Source organism: Girardinichthys multiradiatus, chromosome 10 (assembly GCF_021462225.1).
Source record: "Girardinichthys multiradiatus isolate DD_20200921_A chromosome 10, DD_fGirMul_XY1, whole genome shotgun sequence".
NCBI classification, from domain to species: domain Eukaryota; kingdom Metazoa; phylum Chordata; class Actinopteri; order Cyprinodontiformes; family Goodeidae; genus Girardinichthys; species Girardinichthys multiradiatus.
The window spans coordinates 5,635,284-5,655,314 of NC_061803.1; the positions used below are offsets into that span (position 1 = coordinate 5,635,284).

A 20,031-nucleotide genomic window follows, 5' to 3' on the forward strand; every position below is an offset into this window, starting at 1 on the left:
ACAAATCAAACCAAAGTTGGCATGAAGGAGGACCTTTGGGTTCCCGATGATCCTATGGGGTCATATTCTGACATCATCAAAGCCACGCTCCCTGAAAACCGGAAGTCCCTTTTTTCACTTGGAAAGGTGCCTCTCTGACCCTCTTGACCCAATCAACTTGAAAGTGTGTCAGAAGACAGACAACTAGTGGGTCTAACTTCGTTTGAAGCACAGTAACTTTTTAGAAAAGGGCATGGCCGTGGTGGCGCGGCGAAGTCAGACGTCACGCCATGGCCATACGTTTGGCTCTAATTTCCACATAGATCATCTGATCTGCACCAAATTCAATGTGATTGATCCTTGTCCAGTCCCCAACAGATATCTGATGACATATTTGGTGGGCGTGGCCTAATTCGTCCACAGCGCCCCCTAGACAATTTTAAAAAAAACAGCCCCAAGCCATGCTTTGACCAAGGAATCTGAAATTTGGTACACTTATGTATCTTCTCTGGACCTACAAAAATGTCTCTTGGAGCATTGGTCTAAACCCCACAGGAAGTCGGCCATTTTGGATTGAAGTTGCCATTTTGACCCTCTTTTGGGCGTTTTTAGCCCGCATATCTGAGCGAACTCCTCCTACAGCTTTTGACTTAGAGATTTCAAAATCACTCAGTATACTCTTAAGGGATTGGGGATCAAAAGTTATCAAAACCTTTTTGATACATGAAAGCGTGTGGGCGTGGCCACGCCACAAAATATGACTTCTCGCCATAAAACACTAAATTGATATAGCTCCTACAAGGAAAGTCACAGACAAATGAAACCTTCTGGGATTGATCTACCTCTGGCCCTGAACAATATTCACTGATCAGATGCTGACATCATCGAAGCCCCGCCCCCTCAGAACAGGAAGTGTCATGTTTCACTTAGTGTGGGCCATATTTGATCTCCTTCAACTAATCAACATGAAACTGTCTCCAATGACAGATAACACGATGGTCTAACTTCATCTCCAGTACTGACAGGTTTGGCTGGAGGGTGCGACCGTGGTGGCGTGGCGAAATCTGATGTGACGCCATGGAGATACGTGTGCCTCTAAATTATACATGCAGGGTCCAATTTACTCCAAACTCAATATGATTGATCCTTGTCAGCCCCTAAACAGCTCTATTAGATTACATATGAATTTGGCTCAACAGCGCCCCCAACGACACTTCAAGTGCTCTAGCTCCCTCATGCCCGATCGGATCCACTTCAAACTTCCTGTACATCATCATGTGTCAATGCTGGACATGTTGACACAGTCAATACATTACATCACTCTAGCCCCGCCCACTAATAAACAAATGACTGTAGCTTCCATAAGGAAGGTCTGATTCACTCCAAACTGAATATGGTTGATCTTTGTCAGCCCCTAAACAGCTCTATTGGATTACATTTAAAATTGGATCAATAGCGCCCCCTAGGACACTTCAAGGGCTATATCTCCCTCATACATCATCGGATCCACTTAAAATGTAGTATACATGATCATGAGTTAATGATTGACATTTTGACACAGTCAATTGATTATGTCGTTTTTGCCCCACCCACAAACAAACAAGCGACTGCAGCGTCCTTCTGGAAGGTCCGATTTACTCGAAATTTTGAATGCTTTTTGCCAGACCGAAACTCTGCATGACCGAAGATCATATGACATGTTGCTCAAAGTGCCACCTACTGGCGACGTGTTGAAGTGACGCGGTGTCATCGTATGTGGCGTGTAGGAGGCGATGCCAGGCTCCTGCGGTCGCTCAACAGCCCGAGTTGCGCTGAGGGGTGCGAGGGCCTTCAAAGCTGCTTGCAGGTTTCTAGTTATTATTGTGCCTGGTTCCAACTCCAAAATCACACTCCATGACAATAAGTCATTTTCTATCTTAAGTGGTAATAAAATATTTTAAAGTTTGTGGTTTTTACCTGACAAAATGTGAAACATTCAAAGGATTACACTTTTGCAAGGCTGTTTGTTCAAATTCCTCACTCTCCAATACACTTTTGTCTACAGTTTTTATCATAACACGATTTCCTATTTTCTCTCTATTATTTGTCAAACCACATCCGAAGGTACAACACTTTTACTGAACAGATTTCGACTAGTAAAGTTTAGGCATCACATTAAAGGACAGCTTTGAACATATTAGAGAAAAAGAAGACAGCAAAGGTTAGCAGGCAGACCCAGCAGTGTAATATAAGACTCTGTTGTCAAATAAACACGGACAAAAATTTGATAGGATGCTGACTGTATAATGACACAGTGTGACTGGTTTACTGGCATTCTAAATCAGTGTATGTAGCATCAATATTATGGGTTAGTGCAGAACACATTGCACAACAGAAGGAATTAAAGTGTCCATGTTCATGTCTGTCTCTGTGCATACATGTGTTAGTCCCACCCATCATAATAGAACATGCATTTACATATGCAGAAAGAGCGGGTTTTAAAAAGGGAGTGTTTATAAAGTGACACTTTTTGGCCATCCTGGACACCTACATGTCAGCACTTTTCCTGAGTAAGGTGAGTGTCACCTTTTCATGCTGAAGTTTTGAATGTAAGTAAGGCTGTAACTTTGCAGGCTGAACAAATATGGGAGCAGAGCACTTCTAGGAAGATGTGCACTTTGTGTTATTTTCTGTGAGTCAATGTTGCATTGACTCACAGAAAAGCATTGGTTTTCACAGTTCAGTGCAGTTTCTTTAAAATTTGTCATTTTCCAGCACATACACGTCTATTTTTTACTGGAAAAATAAAGAGACAAATATAAATTAGAAGAAATAGAGGCTACTTTGCAAACACTTCTATTGTATTCTATTCGGTTATAGTTACAACTATGGTTTTGTAAAATACTGAAAATTAATTATCATTTAAAAACCCTAAGGCACACATACAAAATGTCTGTTCTCACACGGTATTTAAATATTTTATATGCTCTTTAAAATTTTATTATGTTAAAAAAATAAAAATTGAAAACAGCAGTTAATTGAATGTTTATACTTCTTTTCTTGTCATTTTACCAACATTTAATTGACTTATCAGTATATTCAAGTGATAATTGAGAGTCCCTAGTCTGTTATTTTGGGACTCCCAAGGTATTCCCAGGCAAGATGGGATTTATAGTTCCTCAGCGAGTTTTGAGTCTTCCAAGGGGTCTTCTCCCACTGAATTGTGTCCAGAAAACCTCCAAAGGGAGGCACCCAGAGGGCATCATGATCAGATGTCTGATCAGATGCCCCCCAGATGATGGAGCTACTCACCACGTCTCTAAGGCTGGCACCAACCACCCTACGGAGGAAGCTTATTTTGGACGCTTGTACCAGTGATCTCGTTCTTTAGTTCATGATCCATGTCTCATGAACATAGGTGAGGGTCATAAGATAGGCAGACCTAAAAATCGAGAATTTAGCTTTTTGGCTCAGCTCTTTCTTTACCGCTAAGACAGGAGCAGTATCTGCATTACTCCAGACAAAACCCCAATCTGTCCATTCATTTCCCGTTTTATCCCACCATCACTTGTGAGCAAGATACCAAGATACTTAAACTCATACGCTTAAGGCAAAGACTGATCCCCAACCCCGAGGGGACAGTCCACCTTTTTCAGGCCGAGAACCATGGCCTCAGATTCAGAGGAGCTGACGCTTATCCCAGCCACTTCACACCTGGCAAAGAATCGCTTCAGTGCGCGCTGGAAGTTGTGGCTGGCGAGGCCAACAGAACCACATCAAACAAACAAAGATGAGGTTCCTAAACCACACAACTTCTTCTCTACAACTACGCCTTGAGATCCTGTTCATGATCACCACAACCAGGATCAGTGACAGGGAGTAGCCTTGAAGGACCATGAGCGTGAGAATGTGCGCTACATGTTACTACTTAATATAGATCTATATGCCCCCACCTGGCATAAATTTAATGTTAAGTTGTTAAAATCCCAAGTGAATCTCCTATCTGACCCATAACTTAAACTTAAATGTAACTTAATTCCCAGTTTACCCCCAATCCTAAAACCAAAGTCTTGACCTAAAAATGTGACTTTGTGATAAAATGAGGAGCAATTTGGTCATCTTACTCTAACCTTAAACTTTACCTAGATATCCCTAACCCTAAAGCTAAAAAAAGACCTAACTGAAAAGATAGCTCTAACAACCCCCGACTCTGAAAGTGACGGTCCGCTACTTTAGGACTGGGCTTCAGTCCACTTGAAGCAAATGTGTGAAACTCCAGTCCTCAGAGGCCAGTGTCCTGCAAATTGTCTGCTTCAACACACCTGGATCATATAATTAGGTCCTTAGCAGGAATCTGTAGAACCTGATTACATGCTGAGGAGGTAATTCAGCCATTTGCTTCAGGTCTGTGGAACCAAGGACATATCTAAAAGTTGCAGGACACCAGCCCTTGAGGCCTTTATAAATACACACAAACACATACATACACCTTCACACACAAGCCTAGACAGCATAATCCCATCTTAATCTTTTGAATTTTCTGCTCTTTGAACAGCCGTATTTCGGAAATAAATCTTTTTGTTGTCACATAAAACTCCAGGTTTGATCTAAGATAAAATAGAAAGTATGTAAACACAACAGAAATTTAATCAAACTGAAACGAAAAAAGGCAGAAAAAATCCCCCCAAATGAACAAAATGTATTAATTTTCCTGTTATAAAAATGCTTTTAAAAGCAAATAGTGAAAACAATTTCAATGTAATTGACAAGTCTCATTCATTCTCTGTACCATTTGGAGGGTTCACTCTAAGATGAGAGGGCAACATGTGAAAGGACGGGTACGCTCTGGACAGGCCGCCAGTCAAATGTTTGTGTTAAAATGTTCAGTTTTATTTTTTAATTATTTCTAATTTGTTCAATAATGTTTGTTTCAGCTGAAAGAAAAACAACCTCCAACAAAAATCCCAGTGGAAGACTGCCAGGTAAGGGGCACACACCAACACACTCATGTATTGACAGTGCAAACATGTCCAGGGTGAAACATCATTCACATTGATAACAGAAACCAGCAATGAAGCAGACCCTGGGGCCAGTTTCCTCTTGAAACAGGATAACCACCATGTTTTCATTAGACACAAAGACTCACCTTCTCAATTTCTGTTGATCCATGGCATGTTTGTCGGAGAGGATTTACATAACTTCATGTGGTACCTCTTGCCACTGCAGGGGAAAACAACACCCATAATATCTTGTGTGTTTTTGTCTTGCAATGTAGCATGAAGGTGATTTTTATCTGATCCTGTGGTCTGTGAAGTCCTTCAGTGTTTCAGGTCGAGGTAATCCGATGTGCTTGAAAAGAAGTCAACTGAACCACAACAGAAAGTTTTCCTCTACCAAAAATATTGGCATTGCAAAATCCCATTGAATCTTTCCATATTTTGACACATCACAACAGCAACCTTAAATGTATTTTGTTGGGATTTTGTGTAAATGTCTTGCCATACATTCTCAATTAGATTTAGCTCTAGACTTTGACTGGGCCATTCTAACACATGAATAAACTTTAATGTAACCCAATCCATTGTAGGGCTGGCTGTATGTTTAAGGATGTTGTCCAACTGGAAGGTGAAGCTCTGCACCCTGTCTGAAGTTTGTTTTTAATTCTGACCTGTTTCCTTGTTCCTGCTGAAGAAAAGGATCCCCACAGCATGATGCTGCCAGTCCCATGATTCATTGTGGGGATGAAATGTTTAGGGTGGTTTGCTGTGTTTGTTTTCCACCACAGAAAGGTGTGTGCATGTTGGAGAAAAAGTTAAAATTTGGTCATCTGAGCACCTTCTGCTACCTTTTTGCTGCCTCCCCATGTGTTACCATGGGCCTCTTGGCTGCTTCTCTGATTAATGATCTATTCGTCCATTCACATATGTTAATTACCAAACCTCAGATGCTTTCACTGAACATGCCTGGACTCTATACCTGCTTAACTGGAATGAAATCAGGGGTATCAGGGTAAAGGGGGCTGCACATAAATGTATGTCACACTTTTCAGATCCTGAATGCAGTAGTTTAGATGCTGCTGATGCTTCTCCCACCATACTACTCCAACCATCCAACCCTGTAAAGATTAACAAATAAAACCTCAAACAACAAAAAATGGGCAAGGGGAAAAAGTTGAAGTCTGTTGAATAATTAGAGAAATACTGCGTTTTTGTTTTTACTGGATATAGAAAAATCTGAGTTAGTTTTCCAAAAACTCATTTGTGTTAACCAAAGTTTTTGTGTAGGTTTGCTTTGGTTAGTTCTTTTTTTTTTTTTTTTTTTTTTGTGAAAAATCTAAAATTAAAACATCAGACTAAGATGAAGAACATCTTTCTAGTTGCCTTTTCCAATTATTGCAAAGAAACCACTGGAATGTCTGTCACTTGCCTGACCAATGCCCCTTCACGTACATGAAGAGGTCAGAGAAACAGCTGTAAACCACATGTTCAGGCTGTGCTTGTAGGAGGTGCATCTCCAATTCATCCACAAGCCCTGACCAGCTCTTTATTCAACCAGCAGCACAATCATGTCCCTACCTCTGCATGCATGTGTTTGTTCACAGGTGTGTAAAGCAGAAGAAGGTGATGAAGGACCAGGAGCAGCAGAGCTACTGGCAGGAGACAGGTCGATGGGCAGGCTATGAGGAGAGCTTCGACCCGCATGCTGGAGTGTGGGCATGCTCGCACATCTCCTACCTCACCTTCAAGAGCCTCATCCAGTTGCGACGCACCATGAACAATGGTCAGTGACAAACATTTGTAAAAGCATGTCTCCCTAGGATTATTTAATGTATTTTAAAGTGAACTAGAAGAAATTTAGAAGGACTTGCAGGGAATTTTAGGGTGTGTGAAGCCCAATGATCCTCAGAGGTATAAATATTAATTCAATTTTTCTCATATTGACATCAACATTTACAACACACTTTTTCTCAAAAATTCAATGCAGATAGTCATTTTACATTGTGACATGTTTGAGTGCTGCTTGGTGCTAAAACATAATGGTTTGTATCTTAAGTTTGGCAAAGTCTTGTTCTTTCATTCTTAAAATGATATAATTTAAATGAAAGCTGCTATTTTACATGTTTCACTACTTCAACTTCTGGCACCCACATTGTTTTTTTAAACTACAACCACAGATTGTTTTCCTCGTGTTATTATATTCTCTTCTAATATTATTTCTCTCAAGTTGTAACAATCTTCGATTGCGAGGAGAAGAATTTAGCCGCCATCGCTGAGAAGATAGTTGGCGAGATGGTTAGCAAGAAAGAGATTAGATCTGGAGACCGGGAAGGTGTGCTGAAATCTCTGCTGCAGAATCGCAGGTATTCTTTGAGACACAACCCAACAGTGACTCAAACACAGTGACCTACATTTAAGCTTTTAGCTGAGGCAGTTAACCGAAGCTCCACCCAAGAGGTTAGGATTTAACTGCTTCCCTTAGAGAAAGTGGCTGCCGTAAGGATCAAACCTGTAATAATGGGAACCCATCATTAACCACAAAACAATCTGCCTGCAAGACAATCGACGTGGACAATAGTTACCTTACATGTCAAAAGAAAAACGTAGGAAAACCAAAATTGAATATAATGTTTGCAACTACACAAACTTTATATAAAATATGTTTTTCCTCAAATCAAATTACTTTTTATTAACTTTATGTTGCCAAATGCCTGCCTTCACACATATGTGAACTTCAGTGAAATTGCATTCTTAACCTGTAGGGTTCAATATGATGTCTCCCTACCTATTGCAGGTATAACAGCTACAACTCCTCTGGGATTGCTTTACATAATGTTTAAGACTGTGTTTAATTGAATTGTTGAACATTCTTCCTGAAGAGCATTTGTGAGGTCAGACACTGATGTTTGACAAAAAGGTCTGTCTTGCAGCCTGTGCTCTAGTTCATTCCAAAAGTGTTCTCTCAGGTTAAGGTCAGGACACTGTGCACGCCAGTACAGTTTTTCCACACCAAACTCTCCAATCCAGTTCCTTATGGACCATGCTTTGAGGATCTGGTGTGCTGTCATGTTGGAACAGAAAGAGGCCATCGCCAGTATTGCAACAGCTGTGAGAAGACATAACAGACAGTTTAATAAACCGTTTTAAATTGGATCTTTGGGCCATTTGTTACAAAGGCACATTTTTAGCTAATGCTTTAAAAAAAATGTATCAGTGAAACTCAGTGTCCTCAAAAGAACTTTTATCTGAAAAAAAGAATAAAACTAAATAACTGGCAAATAAACTATGATGAAAGAGGCCTTAAAAAAAAATTCAACCATTTGAGTCAGGTGTGTTGGAGGAATAGGGTTGCATCTAAAAGTAGCAGGATAGTAACTCTCAAGGACTGGATTAGGGCATCTTTGCTTTATTTGAACCCTTTGCAGCAGCCTCCGCTCCAGGTAAAGATGTGTAAAAAACCTTAAAATAAATTATTCTTATTGCAGAAGCATAATCTTCCTATTTCTTCATGTGGTGTAAGTTTTACCAGAGGCATAAATGACTTGAGTCAGAGGCTCCATTTCTCTTAGCCACTCTTCATGATAGGAAAAACAAGAGAACATACCATCCAAGTATTGCAAAGCAAGTTGTTTTTTTTATATAGAGCACCATTCATACAGGGAACGTGACATCAAGTGAACAACAGAAAGACAAAAACAAAGCACAAGCATAAAAATAAATGTTTCAAACTGTTTATTAGTCAGATTCTTTAGTAAGTCATGCATATGTGGGCTTATCTTCATAGATCAGAACATGGTACAACAGAATAGCTCAACTAAACTTGGTCATACAGTAACAGCAACAATTAAAAAGATTTAGTCTACCTGATGGTCTGGACACAAGGCCTATGTTTAAGGAAATGCCTGAAACCTTGGGGGTACTTAGTTTCTACGTTGTCTTAGTTCAAGTCGAATAAATCATTTTTTTGTGCCATGTGTTGTATTTATCTACCTTTAAAACTCAGTAATCACTAGATGTCTGTAAAACCTGCACGGTTTTACAGTTCTCCCCGTGCATGCATGGATTCTCACCAGGTACTCCGGCTTCCTCCCACAGTCCAAAGACATGCTTGTTAGGTTAATTGGTCTCTCTAAATTGCGCTTAGGTGTATGAATGAGTGTGTGCATGGTTGTTTGTGTGTTGCCCTGCGATGGATTGGGTTCCAGGGTGTACCCCGCCTCCCGTCCATAGACGTCTGGAGACAAGCACCAGCTTCCCCGCGACCCAGACAGATTCCTCTGCTGCATGGCAAGGAATGAGGCATGATTTATCACGCTATTAAGTCCTGTACTGATGCTTTGCATTGAACTTGGTGATTTATCACTTGAATGCTGAAGCTCAGTCTTTGAAACTTATTCCATGTACTTCTACTTACATTGTTCTTGAGCTAATCTAAAGGCTACATGGCATTTAAAGGTCTGAAGCGATTGATGCTGCAGAAAGTTGGTGATCTCTGTGCACAACACTCCTTGGCATCCACTGATTCCCCTCTGTGATTTTACTTGGCCTACCACTTCATGACTGACTTACTGTCATTCCTAATTGCTTTCATCATGGGCCATTCTTGCACACATTTTTGTAGAAGCAGTCTGCATGCATAGGTGCAATTGATTTGACTTAAGTACCTGAATTCAATGTTTTGCATGGGTACATGTTTACTTTGGGTAATGTAGTGTAAATGTATTTGGGGGTTTGATGCTTTGAAGCTTTTCAACTCTTTTTTCCTTGTGTACATTTAATCGATTGTTCTCAAATTCACACCTTAAGTGGTGGTAAGAAGATATTTTGGTATTAATGATCTATAATACAAATTCAAATAAATGAACTGAAATAGAAATAATGAGAACCAGCAGAAATCATTTTGGTCTTGAGAACACAATGTTTTCAAGGGTGTGGGTAGTAAAATGAAGTCAGAATTTTGCTAAAGGAACATACTCTTTACTATATCATTTCAACACTATTTAACAGACATTTTGTTAGATACAATTCTTAATTAAAAGAATAGAAAAACAGGTTTCCAAAGTGTGATGTTATTTATTATTATAATATTATTTTTGGGTGCGATTTTTCTGACTGAAACCTCAGATGAAAAGAAACAAACTGACCAGAACATTAAATACAAAAGATTTTAAAAGCTAGTTTGCTATTTATTTTTGCGAAAAGCTAAAAAGCAACCTTTCGGAAAACACAAACTTGCATTTTGTGTTTGGCTTTTTTGCCTTTGATATTTAGAAATTATTGTTTAGATATTCTGAATCAGATTGTTTCATTAATGAATGAATGAATGAATGTATTTATTTATTTGTTACTTTACTGCAGTCATTTAGTTTTTTCTGTTTTTCCTAACAAGACAACATTTCAAACTGTTTCTTTGATACATCAAGACCCTCAAATGCCTGTGAAAAGTTAAATTAGACGATTTAACTGGCTCACTGTCTGGCTAACTGTCTGTATTATATATTATATTTGAAAAACTAAAAAAATGGGCTGGAAACTAGAAGGAAAAGCTTTAAAGTTGTGATGTTTCTGCCTGCAGTGAATCAGCTGACCCTGAAAGCCAGAAGCTGACTGATGGGATGGACCTGCACAGGTTTTCAGTGAAGGAAAGAGTAAGTTTCCCATTGGAGTTAGCATTTCCTTCAGCCACTGATGCTGTCTTTCAAAATTACCTCTGATACTCAACATGTTAAGTCACATCTTTCTGATCTGTCTTAAAAACAGATGGATGTAAGGGTTTGGCATGTAAATGAAAAGTTCTTCTTTAAGATATCATGTATAGTTTTGGCTCATGGTCTTTCCTGTGTTCTTTAGAAAGATGAATGTGATCATGTTGAGGCCTCCATGGTGCTCGTAGGTGAGCTACAGTTTTTATTCTTATTTTACCTTTTTGCAATGAAGGGTCAAATGTCTTTCAGTGGACATTTTTAATTTATCCCCGTTTAAATATAGCATTAACTGTTTCCTTCTGACCAGGAGCCTTAGACTTTCTGGAGAAAGCCACAGTTGTTTTTGTGAGGTTAAAGGAAGCAGTGACCCTTGACTCAGCTTTGGAGGTCCCGGAGCCCGTTCGCTTTGTCTTTGTTCTGATTGGTCCAAGCAAGATTGACCTGGACTACCAAGAGACTGGTCGTGCTATGGCAGCTCTGATGGCTGATAAAGTGAGGCATTCGACAAAGATAAAAGTATTACTTTACCAAATTATAAATTAATAAATGAATTTCGTGGAATTCCCCCCTTTCTACATCCAAGGTTTTTAATCAGGAAGCCTTTCAAGCAAAGAGCGCCAGGGATTTAACAGACGCCTTGGTGGATTTTATTGATTGCAGCATCGTCATCCCACCTACTGAAATCAAGGACGAAGCGATGCTCAGCTCCATCATTAGCTTTCAGAAGAAAATCCTGAAGGACAGACTACAGTCTCAAGACCTCACGCTCCGAAGGGACTCCAAAACTCGCCGAGGTGAGAGTTACAGCAACCTCTACTTTTAACACCACCCCTGGTAAAAATATGCAAAAAAATATTAAAATAAATTGATCCTTTGTTGTAGGAACACAACCTCACACTCATAATTTCAGAAAAAATAGAATTAAAATTGGGACAAACATTGAGGATCCCTGTTTACCATGGCACCATACAGTAAGTAGGATAGTAAGGGAGGTGAAAAATCTCTTTAGATCATTGTTAGAGAACTGCTGCAAATATTATAATCTTCATATCACAAAGTCCTTATAGAAACTATGTATTTTAAGTCTTTTCAAACTAATGGTGCTAATAAATGCTGACACAACTGGGACAGCATAACACCCATGATCCCAATATACACCCAGACCGCATGTGAATAGAAAGGAGCATATCTACTTCAAAACAGAACTGGACTTGTTCCAAAAAATGCACGTAATTTCCTTATGTAAGACCAACATAGCGTGTTTTCAGAACACCAACATACAAAGTTAGAAGCAGCTATAATTTTGTTTATTGATTTCTGCTAAGTTCTAATCTTCTCTGCAGTTTCTATAGCTAGTGGGGCTCCTGCTGAAGATCCCCTTTCACGCACCGGTCGACCTTTCGGTGGGATGATTCGAGACATAAAGAGACGCTACCAATACTACAAGAGTGACCTCAAAGATGCCCTGAATGCCCAGGCACTCGCTGCCATCATTTTCATCTACTTTGCTGCCTTGTCTCCTGCCATCACTTTTGGAGGCCTGCTAGGTGTGTAATTAAATCTTAATCTGGTCTCATTTTACAGATATGGTTCCTAAATAATCTTTAAACATTTCTTCATTCAGCTGATAAGGTGGACAACATGATGGGTGTATCAGAGCTCCTTATTTCCACCAGCATCCAAGGCATTATCTTCTGCTTAGTAGCTGCTCAGCCCATCTTGGTTATTGGTTTTTCCGGCCCTCTTTTGGTATTTGAAGAGGCCTTTTTTGCAGTGAGTTTTTAACTGTCATATTTTTAAAACATTAGTTCATGGTCACAGTTTGCTTCATCCCGAGTTTCCTTTGTTCAGTTCTGTAAGTCTCAGGATATTGAGTACATCGTTGGGAGGGTGTGGGTCGGCGTGTGGCTTGTCTTCCTTGTGGTGATCATTGTGGCTTTTGAGGGCAGCTTTCTAGTGCGCTACATCTCACGCTTCACACAAGAAATCTTTTCCATCCTCATCTCCATCATCTTCATTTATGAAACCTTTGCCAAGTTGGGAAGGGTAAAGAAAAACTCAAAGATAAATTCTGTCTACTCAAAGAAAAACTCTTAAATATCTTTGTTAACTCTGTCATCTGCTGACCTCCTCTCTTTTCAGATCTTCAGGACACATCCCCTGATTCTGAATTATGATCATGTAAATGCAACATTGGAAAATCCCTGGCACCCAAGGGTGGAGGAGACCACCATCTATGACAACACTACTGGAAACATAACAGTGATTGTGAACACAGTGAAGCCACCTTACCCAAACACAGCCCTTCTCTCTATGTGCCTCATGTTTGGCTGCTTCTTTATTGCCTACTTCCTGCGGCAGTTTAAGAATGGGACCTTTCTTCCTGGAAATGTGAGTATACCAGCCATCACAGGATTGTGAAGTCCTTTGATTTTTATTATTATAGGTTTTATTACTGAATTTCAACTAGATAAACATTTTAATTTCACTAAAATAATGGAATAGCATGTTAATAGTTGACTATTTTGGTCTTTCCCCCTCTTCATCAGGTCAGGCGCTTGATTGGTGATTTTGGAGTGCCCATTGCTATTTTCATCATGGTTGTTGTGGACTATAACATTGAGGATACCTACACTCAGGTTGGCCTTTCCTTTCAGAACTTCTACTACAAAGACCGAAGGCTGTTGCATATTGTTGAACAAACTTGGACAGACAGTAGACCTTTAATGTCCTGATCTGAAAAGTCTTAACTTCTTATTTTCAGAAACTAGTTGTTCCTAAAGGTTTAATGGTATCCAATCCAGACAAAAGAGGCTGGCTTATCAATCCCTTTGGAGAGAACAAATATTTTCCCGTGTGGCTCATGTTTGCATCCTGCATTCCTGCTCTGCTTGTCTTCATTCTCATCTTCCTGGAGTCTCAGATCACTACGTGAGTTACAGTACCTCACAGAAACTGTCACATCTATTAACATTTTCCATATTTTGTTACAGCCACAAACTTCAGTATAATTTCTTCTGATTTTATGTCATAGAGCAGCACAAATGAGTACATTATTGTGTAGTGAAAAGTAATTGATACATTGTTTTTCACAGTTTTAAAAAAATAAAAAAGAAACCTCTGTACTCTGATCTGCTTAAATAACATCCAGTGCAACCAGTTGCCTTCCGATATAGCAGGTCCACCTGTATGTACTTTAACATTGGCATAATTACAGATGTTCTAAGGCCTCAAAGGTATGTTATGGAATATTGGTGAACAAACACCATCATGAAGACCAAAGAACACAGTAGACAGGTCAGGAAAAGATTGTGGAGACGTTTAAACCTGGGTTACATTATAAAAACAATATCCCAAGCTTTAAACATCTCATGGAAAACTGTTCAATGTTCAGTGTAAAAACAGAAAGAGTATGGTACAACTGCAAACCTACCTAGACATGGATTTCCACCTAACCTGACTGACAGGGAAATGAGAGCATTAATCAGAGGACGAGAAACCCGTGAAAAGGTGGGAGAATCTCTCAACAGGAAGTCCCATTTAAAGTTTGCCACTAGCCCTAAAGGGGTTAAAGCAAATGTGGAAAATTATGTTTTGGTCAAACGAGACCAAACTGATGTTTCTGGCCTATTTGCAAAGTTATGTGTTGTAAAAAGCTGACACTGAACATCACCCTGACTGCACCTTCACTACACTAAAACATGGTGTCAGTAGCATCATGCTCTGGGGATGATTTACTGAGCAAAGACTGGAAGCTGGTCAAAGTTTATGACAGGATGGATGGAACTAAATACAGGGTGATCTGATAAAAAAAAAACATGTTAGAGGCTGAATACCAAAAAAACCTATTTTGTGTTGTTCTACCACTTAAAATCTAAACAAAATACCTTGACATTTGTGGTTGTACTGTGACAAATCGTGGAAAAGTTCTTTCATTGATCTCTAGATCCAGAAAGTGTGGTATTTGCTGGCTTTGATTTATCCTTTCTGTCTCTGAGCAGTCTGATCATCAGTAAACCTGAGCGTAAGATGGTCAAAGGTTCTGGGTTCCACTTTGACCTGCTGGTTTTAGTCGGCATGGGAGGACTCAGTGCCATATTTGGTGTGCCTTGGCTGAGCGCCGCCACAGTCCGATCTGTAACCCACGCTAACGCTCTCACAGTCATGAGCAAAGGAACTAAACCCAAGATAGAGAAAGTAGTGGAGCAGCGGGTGAGCGGCATTGTGGTAGCCTTGCTTGTTGGTAGGTCCTGTTTCTTTTTGCTGTGTTCTTCACATTTTATAGATTTGTAGAAATTCAGATTACAAATGACATCTTTTCTTCATAAAACATATCTTTGTGTATCCAGGTTTATCAATTCTGATGGAGCCAATCCTTAAGCTTATTCCCATGTCAGCCTTGTTTGGGATCTTCCTCTACATGGGAGTGACGTCACTAAATGGCATCCAGCTGTGGGATCGTATCCTGCTTTTCCTCATTCCAAAGAAATACCACCCTAATGAACCTTATGCCACTAGAGTAAGAGTCCCCTCATTTTGACAGTAACTGAAATCTTTCTTTTCATAACCACATCCCATTTAGAACCTCTGCATGATTATTCAGCAGTATTCATACTATGGGGATCAGAATTATCACCTGCATGACGGATGTTTGTTCATGTTGGATACAGGTGAGCACAGGGCGAATGCACCTGTTTACAGCCATCCAGGTAGTTTGCCTTGCCCTCCTGTGGCTTGTGAAGTCCAGCCCGATATCGCTTGCTCTTCCCTTTGTTCTAATCCTCACCATCCCTCTCCGCATGCTCATGACAGGCCATCTCTTCACCCAACTGGAAATGAAATGTGTAAGTGTCCTCTTGTTATTTTGTGGTGAAAAATGGTCCCGTTACATCTATCCCTCCTTTAATCTTTGTTTGTCCTAATCTTTTGTTATGTTTCAGCTGGATGCCGACGACGCCAAGGTGATGTTTGAGGAGGAGCCAGGGCAGGATGTGTACTGTGAAACGCAGATGCCTTTGTAGACATCTTCAATAATAGCTGCTGATACATTTTTATCTTAAAATAAAATCAAGTGAAATTTTTATTTCCTGATGAGCAACGATACTTTTAATATTTATTTACTGTAACATGTAAAATGCACAAATAGATCATATTTATTGAGTGTTATTGTGGATAGTTTTAGCATTTTGTAGAAAGCCACTTAGATAGAATATTTTTAGAGAACCTTTTTTGTGCTAGTTCGTTTAAGATTCATTTGATATGCGCTCCATAAAATATAAAATAAAGTTAGTGAATCTGTGATGTGCTGATATTTTCTGGTGCAACCCAGACAAGCCCCCAAAAATGGCTAGGTCACAATTCAAAACAGAGAAAAGAAATGTGAGCTTGGTTCATTTTTAAAATTGTATGTGAAAAGAAGGAATGTAGGAGAAAAGCATTGATTCCTGCAGACTTGATCCGAGGATATGCATCATTAGACAGCATTAGACAGTATAGTCCTTGTTTTCAACCGACATACAGTACAGACATCATGTTCTCTTGTTTCATGTTTGACACTGTTCTATAATTTTAGTTTCTCATAGAGTGTACCAGAACATATTGCACATTGACATTTTACATACACCTATACTTTATTTTATGGAAGGCATGCCAATAGAATGTTATTTGGTCAATGGCAAGTAGAGGAGTGATTTACATATAAAACTAATGCCAACCCTTTAAAAGAAATTGCATTCATAGCCAAACCTGTATGTTTTGCCATGCAATTACACTTAATGTAATAATAGTTTAAAAAAACTGTTTCTATCTGCGTTTGCTTACTTGAATATAAATTCTGATTAAAATGTTTTGAGAGGTATAAGCTACCTGTGCAGAAAACTGAATGCAGGCTTCAGAAACAGTGGTCTGTGGCAATGCAAAGGATGAAGGTTTTTGTGTTTTTAAAAACTTATTTTCATGTTGTTGCTGTCTTCATGTCATCTTTAATGTAAATATTAGTAAAGGAAAATTCATGAATCATGAAGGTGTTTTGTTGGTTAGCCTTTTTTTTTTTGGAATAAGAAAACAAGGGGAATTTTAGTGTTCTTCAAATCCAGTTACAATTAGGTTACTGATTACTTTAATATCAAATCTATTCATAAATGACATCTTGTAAAAACCCCAACACAGGAGCCTTCCCTCACTCCAGGTTACAGGTTGCAGAAGGTTACATTATAAATTCCATTACATGGCTGTAATTAAATTTAAATAAGAAAGCCAATGTTGAAGTCATAAGAAAACCCATTTTAAGTTTACCAAAAGCCATGTATTGTGGTCAAAGGAGACAAAAACTGAAGTTTTAGGCCTTCTTGCAAAGTGCTATAGGGAGGAAAATACTGTGTATCACCCTGAACATACAATCCTCACAGTGATACATGGTGGTGGCAGCATCATGCTGTGGGGATGCTTTCTGTCATCATTGATGGGAAGATGGATTGAGCTAAATACAGGACAATTATGTAGAAAACCCAACAGAAGCTGCATAAGACTTGAGATGGGGTGGATGCTCTCCATCCAGCAGGACAATGAACTGTGAGCTAAAATGTAATGATTTAGGTCAAAATTCATTTGTTAAAATGTCCCAGTCAAACCCCAGACTTAAATTCAATTGTACATTTGTGGCACTATTTGATAACCAATGTTCTCATTGACTGTCCATCCAATCTGACTGAGTTTGAGCTATTTCACAAAAATAGACAGATTTGCAGCTGTAATCCAAAGATTACGCTGCAAAGATTTTCCTCAGGGGGCTGAATAAAATTCTAAATCACACTTTTATTTGTGATAAATCTTAAAATTAGACTAAAATCCAATCAGGTGGAATCTGCTTACTAATTACAATTGCCAGTGGTTTTACTGGATTTAATTAAGGGGAATCAGAGTAAATGGGGCTGAATACAAATGACTGGCACACATTTCAGATTTTTATTTGTAAAAATGTCTAAAAACTATGTATTAATGTTCCTTCGTTACTTTGTGTTGATCTAGCACATATAATCTCAATAAAATAATTTGAACATTGTGGTATATCCTGACAAAATACATATGTTTCGTATTGATTTATGGGATCCCTCTAGATGAAGATCTTGATAAAATTAAGAGAAGTATTATAGGTGCAAAAGTGAATAACTTGAAGAGATTGTCAAAAACAATAAATGGAGGAAAAGTAGGAAGTATGTCAATCCTCATTGAATTTGAAGAAAAAGAGTTGGCACAAAACATCAAAATAGGTTATCTCAGCTTTCAGGTTAGACCTTATATCCCTCCACCACTTCGTTGTTTCAAATGTCAAAGGTATGGACACATAGCAGCAGTTTGTAAAGGGAAGCAGAGATGTCCAAAGTGTGGTGAAGATCACAAGTTAGAAGAATGTAAAGAAGAAGTACAAGAAAAATGTTGTAACTGTGGAGGGCAACATAGAGTTACGTATGGAGGATGTGAAGTAAGGAAGAAGGCAAAAGAAATCATACAGATTAAAATGACTAAAAACATAAGCTATGCAGAAGCAGTTAAAAATGTGAAGGAACAGAAAACAAGAAAGATTGAACAAATAGCGAATCAAATTCCACAGCAAAGCAAAGTACAGTCAGAAGAAAATGTTACAATATCAGTAGAAAAACTAATATTATTCGTAGCACATGTTATCAACTGTACTGACCAAGCCAAGCATAAAACTGAGAAGATTAAAATAATAGTGAGAGGAGCTGAAATGTTTTAGGGGTTTAAGGAGGGATCATGGGAGAACATAAATAAAAAGTTGGCGGTAGATGGGAGACAAGGAACATCAGGTGAAAGTACATGTTAATATTACAATGGAATGCAAGAAGTTTAATTGCTAACAGACAAGAACTTAAAGGTTATATTGATAGTCTTGAAGAACAACCAGAAGTTATTTGTGTTCAGGAAACATGGTTAAAAACAACATTGAATTTTGTGATAAAAGGATATGATGGTGTAAGAAGAGATCGACAGGAGGGAAGTGGAGGAGGATGTGGAATATTTATTAAGTAAGGGATACAATATCAGGTTTTAGGGAAGGGGAAAGAACTTGAATATATAGTAACAGAGATATGGGAACAAGAAGGTAAATTTAAAATCATAAATTTTTATAATCCATGTAAAACATTGTCAATTGCCAGCTCTATACCCTCTACAGGGTACTCGAGGGTTCATGGGAGTTTGCCCAACCGGTTCACATGTGTTTTGTGGACCTGGAGAAAGCATTCAACTGTGTCCCTTGTGATGCCCTGTGGGGGGTGCTCCAGGAGTATGGAATCGGGGGCCCTTTACTAGGGGCCATCCGGTCTCTGTACAAGCGGAGCAGGAGTTTGGTCCGCATTGCCGGCACTAAGTCGGGCCTGTTCCCGGTGCATGTTGGACTCCAGCAGGGCTGCCCTTTGTCACCGGTCCTGTTCATAACTTTTATGGACAGGATTTCTAGACGCAGCCAAGGGCCGGAAGGGGTCTGGTTTGGGGACCAGAGGATTTCGTCTCTTCTTTTTGCAGATGACGTGGTCCTGCTGGCCCCCTCTAGCCAAGACCTACTGCATGCACTGGGGCGGTTTGCAGCCGAGTGTGAAGCGGCTGGGATGAAGATCAACTCCTCCAAGTCCGAGGCCATGGTTCTCGACCGGAAAAGGGTGGCCTGTCCTCTTCAGGTTGGAGGGGAGTTCCTGCCTCGAGTGGAGGAGTTTAAGTATCTCGGGGTCTTGTTCACGAGTGAGGGAAAAATGGAGCGGGAGATCGACAGACGGATCGGTGCGGCTGCCACAGTAATGGGGGCACTGTGCCGGTCCGTTGTGGTGAAGAGAGAGCTGAGCCGAAAAGCGAAGCTCTCGATTTACCGGTCGGTCTACGTTTCTACCCTCACCTATGGCCATGAACTTTGGGTCATGACCGAAAGAATGAGATCCCGGATACAAGTGGCTGAAATGAGCTTCCTCCGTAGGGTGGCCGGGCACTCCCTTAGAGATAGGGTGAGGGGCTCGGAGTAGAGCCGCTGCTCCTCCACATCGAGAGGAGCCAGTTGAGGTGGCTCGGGCATCTATACCAGATGCCTCCGGACGCCTTCCTCAGGAGGTGTTCCAGGCACGTCCCACCAGGAGGAGGCCCAGGGGACGGCCCAGGACACGCTGGAGGAACTATGTCTCTCAGCTGGCCTTGTAAGGCCTTGGGCTCCCCCCAGAGGAGCTGGAGGAGGTGTCTGGAGAGAGGGACGTCTGGGCGTCTCTGCTGAGTCTGCTGCCCCCGCGGCCCGGTCCTGGATAAGCGGAAGACGACAAGTATGAGTACGAGTACATTGTCAATTGAAATAATGGAGGAGTTAAATGAAT

General features: G+C 39.9%; 1 protein-coding gene across 2 annotated transcripts; it reads left to right on the forward strand.

Moving 5' to 3' along the window:
- The first annotated feature begins 2,482 nt into the window (after nucleotides 1–2,482).
- Nucleotides 2,483–16,680, forward strand: slc4a1b (solute carrier family 4 member 1b (Diego blood group)). 2 transcript variants are annotated; one of them, XM_047376452.1, is made up of 18 exons: nucleotides 2,483–2,533; nucleotides 4,893–4,940; nucleotides 6,560–6,738; nucleotides 7,183–7,318; nucleotides 10,531–10,603; nucleotides 10,806–10,848; nucleotides 10,968–11,152; nucleotides 11,244–11,454; nucleotides 12,004–12,207; nucleotides 12,285–12,433; nucleotides 12,512–12,706; nucleotides 12,803–13,051; nucleotides 13,210–13,299; nucleotides 13,425–13,591; nucleotides 14,662–14,903; nucleotides 15,010–15,179; nucleotides 15,331–15,504; nucleotides 15,601–16,680. In XM_047376452.1, exons 3-18 carry the CDS (start codon nucleotides 6,582–6,584, stop codon nucleotides 15,679–15,681), a joined length of 2,526 nt encoding a protein of 841 aa, XP_047232408.1. In that variant the 5' UTR covers nucleotides 2,483–2,533; nucleotides 4,893–4,940; nucleotides 6,560–6,581; the 3' UTR covers nucleotides 15,682–16,680. The 2 variants fall into 2 exon arrangements, with proteins under 2 accessions (XP_047232408.1, XP_047232407.1); XM_047376451.1 differs by lacking the exons at nucleotides 2,483–2,533; nucleotides 4,893–4,940 and having other exon boundaries at nucleotides 6,540–6,738.
- The last annotated feature ends 3,351 nt before the right edge of the window (nucleotides 16,681–20,031 follow it).

Coding starts and splice junctions, on each gene's coding strand:
- slc4a1b (XM_047376451.1), top strand. CDS start 6,540: ATGCATGTGTTTGTTCACAGGTGTGTAAAGCAGAAGAAGGTGATGAAG. Junction 10,604..10,805: donor GGTTTTCAGTGAAGGAAAGA/GTAAGTTTCCCA, acceptor TGTGTTCTTTAG/AAAGATGAATGTGATCATGT. Junction 12,434..12,511: donor TTGAAGAGGCCTTTTTTGCA/GTGAGTTTTTAA, acceptor TCCTTTGTTCAG/TTCTGTAAGTCTCAGGATAT.